The following is a 14093-nucleotide window of genomic DNA, read 5'->3' as shown; positions in this document are numbered from 1 at the left end:
AGCAATACGCCCGCAGGCAGGGCGAGCCAACAGGACAAGCGTTTGCTGGATCGCAAAAGATCCATCCGCTCCAGGATGGAAACCAAGCCTGTCGCCATAAGTGTGTTTAAACTGTGCAAACAAAGGGGCCCAACTCAACTCCCATCAGCATCAGTGGAAGACAGGTCAAGCCCAGAGCCTAAGGATTTGTCTACACGGGGACATTCAGGAAAAACTAATCTGAATTAATGTTTAAAGTGGATTAGTTCAACTGCATTAAGCCTCTGTGTGGACAGTCTTATTCTGAATTAATGTGGCCATAATTCGATTTAGCTTCATTCACGTTTAACTAATGCACTTTAAATTCAACCCTTTAGTTAATTCAGATTAACTTTCCTGAATGTCCCTTTATAGACATGTCCTAAGAGGCGAAGTTTGGATCCAGATACATACTCGCTCAAAGTTCAGCAGGGCTCTGGTTTAATAGAGATGGGCCAAAAGAAGAATCGTTGATGGAAAGAAACCCTGCATCTTCCCACTCCAATTCCTGCTTTTGGAGGTAGGACACACTGACCCTGGATCTAAACCCACTCTGCTTTTGCTGCATAAATAACCCAGCTGGTTTTGGCTAGTTATTAGTAATAATCTAGCACAGTCTCCTTGCGGACAGCACGGACAGGGACAGACTCTCTAGCTAAGCTTAGAAGATTTGGGCTTTTCAGTGGCAAATATGAATAATTGTGAATTTCTTCCTCCACCTAGAAAGTGATTTAAAAAACATAAGATCTCCACTGAAATTTACAAGGAGGGAAATTTAAATACCTCAGGAGCCAACTATATCCCAGAAGCTAATAGAGGGATAAATCAGGCTGCTGGCTTTTCACACAGAGAGGCAGCTGTCGGTCTCTTTTGCTCTCTATTCTGTCTGGTAATCAGTCAATTAATAGGAGGATTTTATTGGTGGCTGATGAACCGCGATTTCTACAATTGTGACATTTGATCTGAATTAGTTTTGTGTCCGGCTGTTTTTGTCGTCAGTTTCCTAACAGGGCAAAAAAATGAAAATGGGAGAAGAGTCTTACAAAAATCAGTATTCTCCTTTGGAAGAGATAGGGGGTGCTCCGGGAATCTGGCTAAGCCAATGACATGGACCAAGGTCCTAGGGGGAAAAGGTTTTTAACACCGGATGAGGAAACTGTGCTAGAGAACGGAGGTCCAACCCTGCAGCCTTCACTCGCGTGTCATTCCAATGAGACTCAGTCCTGCAATGTGCTTCGATTCTTTGCTCTCAGCTACCACTGAGAGCGCACAGAATCCCTCAGAACCTTCACAGGCTTGGACACATCTCTCCCCCTTTTCTGCCCCCGACCCCTTAGCAAAACCTGTCTGCAGTGGGCCCAGTTCTGCTGCCAGCCCAGACGGGATCAGAGACGAACAATCGATCCTTGGGACTGTTACTGAACACAGCCAGCCAGCTAGGCCACCAAAGATGCACATTAAATGAGCTTTGTTTCTAAGCTTCCATCCTCCCCAGTTGGCCAAGCCTGGTTTCACCGTAATAATAATAATAATAATAAAAATAAAAATAATAATAAAATAGTCTAAAATAAAGAGCTCGGATCCTTCTCAAAGATGGGCCTGAACCTCCTCCAAGCCCCAAACACCCTTGAATTTACAGGCAGCTTGGTCTCCAAACTCCACTCTGAATCTGGCAAATTACCCCACATTTTAATAATGGGCCCAACCATGGTACCAGCTGCACAAAATCCCCAAGCCAGTTTCTTGGCGGGTGTCAATCCGCACTCGGTGGAGGGTCGCTGAATGACGCCAGCCGAGGATCCGGCCCCCAGCACTTTAGATCTGGAGCGAGCCACATTTTAAAACCTCACCCCAAGTTTAATGACAGAGGCCCATTCCCCCCGCCCCCCACAGTTACATTTTCACTGGCAGGAGAGCCAGCCTTATTTGCTCCAGGGTTTTGCCGACATTTAGGAAAACAATTATATGAAACAACTACTTCATTTAAAAAAAAAAAGAGAGAGAGTCAGAGCAACAGAGAAAAAACAAAGTTTCCTTCGGGATAAACTCCTGGTTTAAAATCAACAGTTTAACGAGAAAGCAAGGTTTGCAGGGAGGTGCGGGAGGGGGGACACACACGACACGGGAATTTCTAGGGATGTTTTCCAACTCAAGGGCATCTGCTTCCACAGCACAAATAATCTAGGCATTCAAGAAATACAGCTGGAGTTTCAGAGCATGGGACCGGGCTCAGAGCAGCCGGGATTCAGCTTCCAATGCAAAACAAGAACCACCCACCCAGGCTGGTAAGGGCGAGGGTAGTGTGACGCTCCCCTCCCTCTCTGCCCGGCCGGATTGGGCCATAGGATCGGAATCCGGCTGCTGCCGGCTCCACTGGCTTCCCGACGCAACGCTCGCCTCCCCCTCGCCGCCGCATGAGCTCCCCCCAGGGGAGAGCGGGTGACGGACGGGAGAGGGGTGGGCGTGGGAAAGGAGCAGCTGTGCACGTTGGGCAATTGCACAAAGGCCGGCACGTTGCGCAACTCGCCCGGCAGCCTCGGCGCGGCCCCTCGAGCTACCCCGCATCCCCGCCCCACAGGGACGCTCCCTACGCCCGGATGGTTCATCACGGTTTCTCCCCCGTCCCAGTGGAGGGGTCGGGCGAGTGGTTTCCCACCACAAGAAGGATCTCGGCCGGTTCCTAGAGTCAGTGGCACTGACACCCCGGGCCCCAACTCTGGGGAGACACAGATCCACTCTACCGCTCATCCTCTGTCCCCGGGCCCCAGCCATGATGGGACTCACCAACCCCACCCCATAAAGATGGTCACCGGCGTACTCCCACTGCAGCCAAAAGCAGGTGGGGGCAGAGATCCCTTGGCAGAGCCTGGACCCCCAAGGGGCAAACTCACAAGGGCCTGAACTTCCGCAGCAGGGCCCAAAAGCTGGGAGAGGATCTGGAATGGGAAGGGGCAAGACAGGAGAGGCTGAGCTTGGCCAAGCTCCTAAAGGGGGATTTGCCCCCACGCCCAGGGCCGTCCCTAGGACAGTGCGGGGCCCGGGGCAAAGCTGGGACCCTGGCGGCAGCTGCCTGCCTCCCAGCGCAAAGCGCGGGGCCCCCCAGAGTGCAGGTTCCGGGGCGGACGCCCCGATTCGCCATACCTAGGGACGGCTCTGCCCACACCCACAGCGCCACCTGCTCTGATGGGTTCCCACCTGGGGCCAGCTGTCCCCTAGATTCCATGAGCTGAACCCCCCTCCCCAGAACCTGCCAATGTGGGAGCAGGGTTGGCCTGTCTACACCCTGGGAGGCAGCTCAAGCCCCCCCCTCCCCACACATCCCCTGGGCGTTGCCACAAACCATGCCGGGTCATTAAAGACCGGTTGTCCTTCTCCCGTACAGCTTCCAAAGGGCCGAGCCCAGCTCGTAAACATCCTGGGTAATGGCGGGGGCCAAGGGAGTCTGAGCGGAGCGGCAGAGCCCTCTGCTCAGCCCCCTGGGCTCCCCCTCTGCAGGGGGTTCCCTTTGGGGTTAGCACTTTTGAAGCCAGCTTCTCCCAAGCTGTTGTTGTTTAATTCTCCCCTTTAGCCCCAGACGTGTCCGGACAGGGACGGGCACTGGCTGCTTGGGGTCCCTGATTGATGTGCCTTCAAACAGCCTCCCTCCTGCCAAAAGCCATAGCAGCGCGAACCAGCGGGAGGGAAGGGGGGTTCCCAAGAAGAGAGGGAGTGAGTGAAGAGTGAAACCGCCCCAGGGCAGGAGCCAGCTTCTGGGAGCTTCCCAGGCAGGGAGCAAAGGGGAAATGGTGAAAGGATCGGGGCAGGAGGGACGTTTTGCAGGGTGGAGCGTGTGCGCATGGTTGGGTGGGGCTGGGGGAAGGGGAGAGGAAGAGGAGAAAATGGCTGGATGGGGGGGGGGGGGAGAGGAGGTGGGGGTGGGGCGGGAAGGGATCCGGGGTTAGGGGCCAGGCTCAGCCGCCGCAGGAGACATCCCGCCATCCACCGCTTTGCAGGGGGTCGTCCCCGCCTCCCACCCCATCAGCACAATCCCTCAACCCAGATCCTTCACAGAAAGGTTTCCCAGCCCGTAACGCCCCCCACCCCCGTTTCCCAGCCCCGACAGAATAAATAACCAGCTCGCTCAGAGGGCGCAGCCCCGTACGCCCCATCCCGGGGGCCGAGGTCCGGCTAGGGAGCGTCCCGCGTGCGGTGCCGGCGAGGGGAGGGGATGTCTCGGAGCCGGGAGAGGCTCAGTGGGGCTGGGCGGCACCGCTGGGGCTGCTGCCCTCGGGTTCCCGGTGGCCTTTTCCCGGCGGCTCCGCCCCATCTTTGCCCTCCCCCTCGGCTCCCTCTTTGAGCCCCTCATGCGTCTTCATGTGCTTGCCGAGGTGGTCGCCCCGCATGAAGACCCGGCTGCAGACGGGGCAGGTGAACTTCTTGGTCCCCGTGTGGGTCTGGAGGTGGCGCTGCAGCTCGTCCGAGCGGGTGAAGCGCTTGCCACAGAAGAGCCAGTTGCAGACGAAGGGCCGGTCCCCGCTGTGCCACCGCAGGTGGGCCTTGAGGTGGGACGTCTTGGCGTACGCCTTGCCGCAGCCGGGGATGTGGCAGTTGTGCAGGTGCTTCTTCTTGGCCCCCTCCGGGCACAGGCCCGCCCGCTCCGCCTCCTGGCAGTTCGGGCAGCGGCACGCGGCCTGCCCGGCGCTCCGGGGCACCGAGCGCCTGGAGCTCTTTGGCCTCACGCCGCCGTCCGCCGCCTGCTGCTCGAGAACGTGAGACTCCGGAGGGGAGTCGAGTGGCTTCAGCCCTTCCTGGCCCATCAGGTGCTGGAGGTGGTGCGGTGGGCCACAGAGCTGGTGTTCGGCCGTGCCGTAGCCCCCCAGGGCCGGCTGGAGTCCACCCGCCGGCCCCGGGGCTTGCAAGCCGCCTTGAGCGGGCTGCAGCTCCATCCAGCTGGAGCCCGCCTGGAGATCCCACCAGGGATTCACGCCGCCCTCCTCGGCGGCGTTGCTGGGGTGCGAGGGCCTGAACCAGGGCTCGTAGGGGTGAGCCATTTCGGGAGGCGGCTGCAGCAGCTTGCAGTAGGTGCCGGGGGCCAGCAGGCCCTCCCCGTCCAGCTCTAACCTCGAAGAGCCGTGCAGATCATAGCCGGGGGCGGCCGCGAACGCCACCTCGGGGCCCGCCGAGGGCAGGTGCTGGAGCTCGGTGGCTTGGAAGTCGCCTCCCGTCTCGGCGCCGCCGTGGGGCTGGTAGGGCTGCAGGGGCTGCAGGTCCAAGTGCGGGGAGGAGGCGCGCGGCGTGTCCGGGCGCTGATTGGCAAGAGAGCCGCAGACAGCCGTTAGCATTGCCGGACTCCAGGAGGGGGCAACAGCTCAGGCAGACCTGGAGTCGGGAGGAGAGAGAGGGAGAGGAAGGGGTCTGAGAACGGAAGGAGGGGAGTCCCGCTCATTCACGCCCCCCCCCTGCAATTAATCCTTCACCGCCTTCCCTGGGAACTGGCCGGAGTTTCCCTTCAACCCATGGAACCAGAGACGGGGCTGAGCCGGGTCGCTCGTTTCACCAGGAGGGTGGGATCCTGCCAAGTATCTCTCTGCACCAAGCCCCTTCCAAAGCATAGAGCCTCAACCGCATCCTGGGAACAACCCCATTGATTTCAGTGGATTTGCATCAGGGATGAATCCTATTCCAGAGACTGCTCCTTTCTCACATGGCTGCACCACCAACTGCCAAGTAACCGGCCGGAGGACACCATCACCCCAATAATAATATCTAGTTCTTAGACATTATTGGTATTACTCTAGCCCCTAGGAAACCCAGTCCGGGATCAGGACCCTGTAGCACCAGGCATTGTACAAACAGACTAAAAAAAAGATGGTTCTTACAGCCTACGTTTTTTGTCTGTAGGGCTTTTCATCAGTAGATCTCAAAGGAAGGCAGTATCATTATCCCCATTTTGCAGATGGGGAAACTGAGGCACAAAGCAGGGCAGTGACTCATCGAGGGCAAGCCACAGAGCTGGGAATAGCACCTGGGTCTCCTGAGTCCCCATCCAGTGCGCTATCCACTAGGCCGCCATCCCTTTCCCCTGACTCTACCCCCAAGGGCTGGTGCCCTCCAGCTGGGAGGCTGTCTGGTTGGGCCATTGAATCAGAGGAGGGTGGTAAGTGGTCACAGAACATGAGTCTTTTTCCCTCGTCCTCATCATCCAAAGCCCGCTGGAGCAGGTGGAAATGTTCAGGTCCATTTCAGTGGGCTTTGGCTGCGTGATCACCTGCCCTGGACACATGGTGCGGGTCTCTAAGGATCTGGACGCACAGTGGAGGACACGTCTGATGCCATCCCCTTACAGCTCCCTGGCTCAGCTCTTTAGGGGGACCCGCAGGAGAGGGGTCCCAACTTATGCTCCCTTCAGCACAAGCCTGGCCTTTCTGTCCACAGAGCCGACAAGCTGCCCAGCCCCATATCATCCCAGAAGAGCATCTCAGCTTCCTCTAGCAGCTCTGTCCAGATGGCCAGGATGTTTTTGAAGGTATTTCAGAGGATCCTAAGAAAGGAGGGCGGGGGGCAGATTTAAGTATAGTTTATTCTCCGTTCCTAAAAGGCACTCGGAGACAGGCCCCTCTAATAGGCGGCTTCTGAGAGGCGGATTACAGTAATTACAGTCTGATCGGCAGCGCTGCTGGATGGAGGAGGCTCAGCCTTCGTTATGGAGCTGCTCTGATGGGGGCCTGGAGTGGCAGGGGCGTGGGGACACCTGGCGGGGTATTTATAGCCTTCTTCGGCATGGCTCCATAAAGGCCTCTGGAACAGGGCCCGCGGCGCTGCCCGGCGTGTCCGGCCCATCCCCGTGGGAGTGGCTCAGGGCTGGTTGGCCAGGTATGGGCCATCCCTAGGAGTTGGCCCATTGAGGTATCCGCCTTGGGCACTGGCCAGCACTTGATACATCCAAAGCAAGCCAAACCTCACCCCCATCCCCACTCCGCACGCCACCTGGCTAGTCACACAGGGCTGACCACAAGGAAAGGCAGAGCGGAGTCCTTATGGACCCTTGGGTCTAGCCCTGAAACTGCAAATGCAAACCGCCATCGCTCAAGATACAAGAGCTGGTGCCTCCCCAGACAGACTAGCCTCCACACACAGCCCCCCCCCTCCTTTATTGCGGAGGACTGTGTCCCTGGTTGTTTATACTTCAGTCTCTAGCCAGTGGGTACATGCCTCATTGGCTCTACTTGCTGGACTCAGAATTGCTCAGCCGTGTGTCATAGGCCCCATACTGCCAAGGGTCTCCTTAGCTCAAGGTTTTGTCTTTTGAAGCAAAAAGATCTGAGCTCTGGCCCGGCTGTCACCGTGAAGCTCTGAAGGTTTACGGTGTGCAGCAGAGGGGCAATGGGGAAGTCCTAGGGGGACGGGGATCATGCTGGGGTGAGCAATAGCAATAGTAAAAAGGAGCCCAGCTGTCCCACAGAACAGAACGTCACTGCATTGCATCACGCATAAGGAGGCCGCCAGAATGTAGATCCCACTTGCTGCAGAACATAACCTCCTCCCTTTCCCTTGGGTACAGCTAATCCCAGCGAGGGAGGGACACCTACGGGCCACTTCCACTGGGTGGGTCCAACGTGGATCTCCGCTGTTCTCCAGGACCAACCCCACAGCACCTGACTTCACTCTGAGGCCAGCTACATCGGCACGAACCCAGCAGGGCATCAGCTCTCTGTCTTCAATACTTAGCCGGCCCCTGTACTAGCTGAACATCGCACAGTCTAACACATTTATCCTCAGAACACCCCGTGCGGGGCAACGGAGGCACAGAGAGATTTAGGGACTTTGTTCGCCTAGGAAGCCTGCCGCAGATCTGGGAATGGGACACGGGCCTCCCAGCCTGCCCTAACCCCTGGGCCATGTCCCTTCCACTCGCCCACATCCCAGGTGGCAGGCTGGTGGCCGTGTCTCTGGGATCCCTTTTCCTTCCGGGCTCCACATCTGTGCCATTACCCGAGAGAATGCAGCGTGGGCAGCCGGCTGCTGGTACAGTAGAAACCTCTCCTTGGATGCCACTCACAAGCCAACGAACTCCGCTCCCCTCACCCGACCCCCCTGGGCTCACTCCCACTGCAGCGGCCGCTCGGGGGCTGCTCTGCCGCCGTGGGGTTTATCGCGAAATGCGATGCGGTAAAGAACAAGCCCCAAAGCCCCTTACGGCGCTGGCCCAGGGTAGCAGCCCCAGGCTGCAGCAGTGACACGGAGGGTCTGCGGGGCAACGAGCAGGAGTGTGGGCGCCTGGCGGTGGTACCGGGGAGCCAAGGGCTCAGTTTAACCCTGCATGGGCAAATCTCCGGGCAGCCGCTGCCGTGGTTTGAAGAGGCCTTTTTCCAGACCCTGAATTCCCAAACAGGGAATCAAGACAATTGTTAAACTGCTCCTGATGCCCAGCAGGGGCCCAGCTGTGGACACTAGGGCCGCTAAACCCAGCACCATTCACCGTTCAGGGGCAGCCACTGCAACAAAGCTGTTGTCCCAGGCCGCTGGGACACAGAGCTCCCTGTAACCACATCAGCTCCCCTAGGTCCCATCTCACTGTCCCGGGGCGGGGGGTGCCAGCCAGCCCTGCCCTGCTCCACAGCAGCTGAGATCAGGGTTCAGGGCCAGCGAGCGCTGCGTCCCACGGGATCCCCGCTTGTTTCTCAGGATCCCAGCCTGTGACTCACCCAGCTGAGCTGCAGAAACTCCGTTGGGGAGGCGCCCCACCCCAATGTCGAAATCCACCTGCCAGGACTAGCTCCCCGCCCCCCAACTTCCCACCAGGAGAAATACCTGGCCTTCTCTCCGGGGCGCAGCCCTCGCTTTGCTCCAATTCTCCTCTGCCCCCACGAGTCTTGCTCAGCCTGGGTTCTTGCTGCCCAGCTCTCTGTACATCCTCCCCAGGCCCCCATAACCTTCCTCATCTTCCGGCTAATGACCAGGCCCTGGAGAGCCAATCCAGACAACCCCGCATTGCACAGCAGAGTCCTCGCTGCAAAATCACTTCCTCACCTTCAGGCCAGGGAGGCTGGTAATTCTGACTCCATTTGAATTGAATCAAGGGAAATTGAAAGCGCCATTCATCTTATTCTTTCGCCCTTCTTGGCCTAACCTCTCCCCACCTCCTCCTATCCTGCCCTGCATTGCTGTGGACAAACAAATGCCGATTTTCACATAAAACGGCATGGAGGGGCGGGGTGGGGGCAGGGAATAGGTCAGAGACGGCTCGGACAGCGGGAAAACGGGGAGAAAAAGCCAGAGAACTGCCAAGGGAGGCATGGCTTGGAAAGAAGATGTGTGTGCGGACCCCAGGCATGGAGAAATCCAGAAAGTTACAGCTCCAGAAACGTGGATACCAATGTCCTGCACTTCCCCGATCTCGCCAACAAAGTCGAGGGGAGTTTTCTGCCCCATTTCTCAAGCATTGTCCCTCACAGATCCTCTCACTGGAAGGATCAGTGGTAATATCAAGGGGACACCCAACCCCAATTAAAAAAACCCGAATTCACACCCTGTTTGAAAGCTGCACTGTGGTTATAAGTAGCACCCAAGGAGGGGGGGGGTTCAATCCCTAGTGTTTTGGCCAACAGGACAGCTATCATGTAAGCACCGCCCCTCCTTTGTTGGTGTACAGGGCATTTAACAGTACTGCGTGTCTCGTCAGTTTCGTGGCTTTCTCCTAGCTAGTCAGGTTCTCCACTTGGTTTGTGTGGGTCTTTCACATGGCAACAGGAGAGGGGGAAACAATTATTTTTACAGACAGGGAGATCGGGACAGGCCCAGGGCCGGAAGTTATTTTTGTTTCATCTTTATGTTAATGGTGTCGCTTTAATACTAGCCTGACTGAGCAAATAGATTGCTGGTGTCTTTGGAATCAGGACACCAAAGCCAACTGCCTGCCCACTCACAAACTCCAGGGTTCAGAACTGAGTCCAATTCTCCATCAGCCTAAACCAGAAAAGAACATTAAATCTCCCAAATGTTGGCGAGGAGATGGAGCTGGGCGTGGAATTGCTCCAGCACAGATGGTATTGCTCCAGCGCCATCGTTAGCACCACAACACGGACCATGCTTAGGGCTCTGGACCGTGTTTATGACACACTTACAACCTCTGGGGACTTTGTTTCCACACACCCAGTGAAATCATAACACTCTAACCCCACCCCACGGCCAGGTCGTGTGAGGGGGTGGGGCCCAGCACGTGAACTCACTAGCAGAGTGGCTGAAAGAGTAACCCCTCCCTGCCTCCCCCCGAGCCCCTCATCCAGCATGGACAGGGAAACTGCACTACAGCTGAGTCTTGCTAGTTACAGCCACATCCGGAAGCTGCTGTCAGCATGGTTCAGGCCAGATTCTTGGGCTTCGCTTGCTTGGGTGAAGCTGATTTTCTGGGCAAGACTCCATGGGACTTCCCACCACCAGGGAGGAGGAGGCAAGAGTGCCTGGAAAAAGCCAAGGGGGAAAGGGAACCAATCAAGGAGCCAATTGAGAAGGTACCCAGGGTGCTGATGTGATGTGATCCACAGAAGAGCAGTTCCAGCTGCTGATGGGGAGGGGTGAGCGAAGAGTTAATACTGGGGGGAGGGGGAAATCAAGAAAGAAAGACATTCTCCCCCCAGCACTGAATGGCAGATACCCCTTCAACCCGACTGAGCTGCCACGGGCCCCATGCTGCGTAGTGCTGAGGGCCCTCAGCTTTCCCTGACAGCAATGGGAGCTTGTGGGGTCTCTCAGGATCAGGCCCCCAAACTACCACTGGACTCCCCCACCAAGCCCACTTAACCGCCCCCAGCAGCTGTCTGGACAGCAGCTGGGGCAGGAGAGGATGTGCTCTCCCCTCCACATGGAGTCAGAGGCCAGGCCGGGTCTGTGAACAGGTGCCCAACTCCCTCCCTTCCCCTGTGGCATGACCGGATTTGGTCTAGCAGCCGCTAGGAGGGCTCAGAGCCCAGCCCCGCAGGACGTGCCTATAGCGTGACCCATCCCAGCCTCCCTCACTGGTCAAAGGGGCTATTCCGTGGCTCTTTCCTGTGAGGCCCAGGCAGGCTCCAGCACCCCCAGCAAGTCCCCATTGCAAACGCACGCTCAGCCTCCGTCAATAGGAAGCCGGAGTTAATTCACATGCTAAAAGGATCCAGGGCAGGCGTAGAGCAAAGCAGGGACTTCGCTCCAGTTCTCCGGAGGCTCCCAGGTGGAAATCACAGCAGCCTGGACTCAGGGCCAATCTGTGACCTCAGCAGCGCACACGCAGGTGCGGAAAAATCCTCCTGATTTCCAAGGGGCCATCCTGGATCGACACCAGCGTGATGGCGTGGAATTGGACCCTCCCTCCAGTTCTACATGTGGTTAACAGAGCAGACCTCCCCCGCCCCCCCCCCGCCTCACTCACGCAGCCACACTCCTGGCTGTGTCACTAATACATCGCCTGTGAGTCTGGTTTGACATTTCCGAAGCACTCTACAAGCTAATCCATGGAGCTGGGAGGGAAACGGTCTCCTCACCCCAGGAGAGTCTGCAACATTTTCCCATCCCAAATCAGGGCGAAAAGCTGAAATCTTGACAATGTTTGTGAACACACACGTCAGCCAGACTGGGTCAACGGCTTCAGTTCAGTCATTCTGAAACGTGTTGTTTCAATTTCAGCTTTTTACATATTTTTTTAACTTCATTTACTCGAAATGAACGTATATCTTTTAAATAAAAGGTCTTCTTGAACCAAAACCAGGAACGTTTTCATTCAAAAAATATCAACATTTCCAAAAGAAAGAGAAATCCAAATATTGTTTTTTCAATATGAGGAAATTCGTCAAAACTGGCCCAGTCCCACGACCGCTTTTGGTTTTGGTGGGTCAACGTTTTCCAGCAAAAAACAATGTGCTGAAAAATTCCTGGCCAGCTCTGCTAATAAACCCCTCGAGCCTCCTTCCCTGCCCCGGGGAGGAGAGCACAAGAGGCATGATCGCCATTTTACAGGTGGGGAAACTGAGGCACGGAGCAGTGCCTTGTCTACACCACGGGGGGGGGGGGACTAGAACTGGGCTGTGCTTGGCCATGGATCCCTGCCAGGGGCCCGATCCTGCCCCAACCCCAGTCCTTCCATTAACTTCACTGGCCAGCAGATTGGGCCCAATCCTCCCAGCTCGGGCTGGAGTGCGCGGATCCCGGCACAGATCCAGCCTGCTGTCCCTTCTGCAGGGCACCCTGAGCCTCAGCCGTGCGCCCCGGGGCTTCCCGAGGGGAGCAAGTCCCACTGCAGCCCCCCGACCCCACGGCTCTGGCGTGATTCACTCCGCAGCAAACCCCAGTTTGCACCATGGCCCCCTGGGCACTGTGGAGGGGGGGGGGGGTTCCCCCAACGCAGCTACAGCCAGCGCCTTCCCCTGGGGCCCAGGCCCCTGCTCCAGACACAAGCCCCCCGGGAAGGGGCAGGACCGGCTGCTATACCCCCCCGTGTAAACGCGACACGACGCCGAACCCCGCGGAGCGGGCGCAGCTTCCCAGGGATGGGGGGCCAGCTGGCTGGGGAAGGAGCCAGGACCTCTCGGGGGGGGAGGGACGAGGGGGGGGTTCTCCAGCAGCAGGTGCCCCACGATGGCCGGAGAAGCGACCCGGCCCCGGGGACCTCCCTGCACCTCCCTCCCTGAAACCCCCTGGACAAAACCGTGACCCCCTGCGCGCACCCCTAAACCGGGCGCTGGGGGGGGGCAGGGGCGGCTCCGGGTCCCCCCCTCCCCGGTGCAGCTGCACCCACCCGCGTGAACATCCGTGGGGCGGAGGGGAGGGGAGGGGAGGGGAGCGCGCCCCCCCCCTGGGAGAAGGGCCACGAAGTTCAGCTACGTACGGGTTCCAGGGCGGGGGCCGGGGGCTGCCGCGATCTCCCCGCAGAGCCGTCCTCATCGGCGCGCCAGGCTCGCCCGCCCCGCCGGAGAAGCCCCTGGCTCGGCCGCTGGCCAGCGCCGGTCCCCGCAGCCCGTGTGGAGAGGGCGCGGCGCGTCCAGGTGAGCGAAAAAACCTGCGGGACTGACTCACAGGCTCCCCGCCGCGCTCCCCTTCCCACCCCGGCTCTCCCGGCCCGGCCCGGCTCCGCCCACCCACCTGCCCCAGCCAGCTGCGGTTAACCCTTCCACACCGTCCCGGGACGCTCCCAGCAGCAGATCCCCCCTTCCCCGTGCACCCAGGGGGGGTGACAGAGCAGAGACCGGCCTCTGCCCCTCCCGCTGTGCGGCTGGGCTCGCTGGCGGCTCGCTCCACGGGGCCCATCGCTGCCCCCCAGAGCCGGGGCAGGGCTGGGAGGAGACGGGCACAAGCCACACGTGCTTTAGCCCCACACAGCCCAGCCGGACACACGGTTCCAGGGCGCCTGGCGTTCAGAGCTGCAGTCACGCGTAATGGTTTGCACCTCCGGATGGGCTGGCCGGGCAGGGATCTCAGAGCCTTTGCCTGGGTCAGCCTGCCCTGTGTCTCGCTGCGGAGCAGGGACCAGCACTTTCCGGTCACGCTGGAGCCTGCTCGGCGCACCTTTGGGTGCTGTAAAAACTAGACAGACAGGCAGAAGGGATGGATAGATAGATGTGGGGATCCTAGACAGAGATGTGCGTCCATGGGGTTGGACAGACAGATGGATGTGTGTACATGGGGCTAGACTGACAGATAGGTGGGTGACAGGTAGATATGCATGGGGCTAGATAGATGTGTGAGCAAGGTGGAGATTAGATAGATAGATAGATAGATAGATATTGGGAGTGTATGGTGAAGATAGATAGATAGACAGACAGATAGATGGACGGATGGATGGACAGACAGACAGATAGATATTGGGGGGTGTATGGTGAAGATAGATAGATGGACGGACGGATGGACAGACAGACAGACAGACAGATAGATAGATAGATAGATAGATAGATAGATAGATATTGGGGGTGTATGGTGAAGATAATAGATAGACAGATAGATGGACGGATGAATGGACAGACAGACAGACAGACAGATAGATATTGGGGGGTGTATGGTGAAGATGGACGGACGGACAGACGGAGGGATGGATGGATGGACAGATAGATAATGTGTATATGTGAAAA

At 57.9% G+C, this 14093-nt stretch overlaps 1 protein-coding gene across 1 annotated transcript; it reads right to left on the bottom strand.

The window, feature by feature from the left end:
- Nucleotides 1–2221: 2221 nt before the first annotated feature.
- SP6 (Sp6 transcription factor) lies at nucleotides 2222–13022 on the bottom strand. Its single transcript, XM_067541148.1, has 2 exons — nucleotides 12857–13022; nucleotides 2222–5376 (listed from the first exon to the last, which is right to left on the bottom strand). The coding sequence occupies exon 2, from the start codon at nucleotides 5337–5339 to the stop codon at nucleotides 4248–4250; it is 1092 nt and encodes a 363-aa protein (XP_067397249.1). The 5' UTR covers nucleotides 5340–5376; nucleotides 12857–13022; the 3' UTR covers nucleotides 2222–4247.
- Between the last annotated feature and the right edge of the window lie 1071 nt (nucleotides 13023–14093).

Source organism: Emydura macquarii, unplaced genomic scaffold (genome assembly GCF_026122565.2).
Source record: "Emydura macquarii macquarii isolate MOO-44397 ecotype Brisbane River unplaced genomic scaffold, CSIRO-AGI_Emac_v2 contig_629, whole genome shotgun sequence".
NCBI classification, from domain to species: domain Eukaryota; kingdom Metazoa; phylum Chordata; order Testudines; family Chelidae; genus Emydura; species Emydura macquarii.
This window is presented reverse-complemented; position numbering and strand designations above follow the sequence as displayed.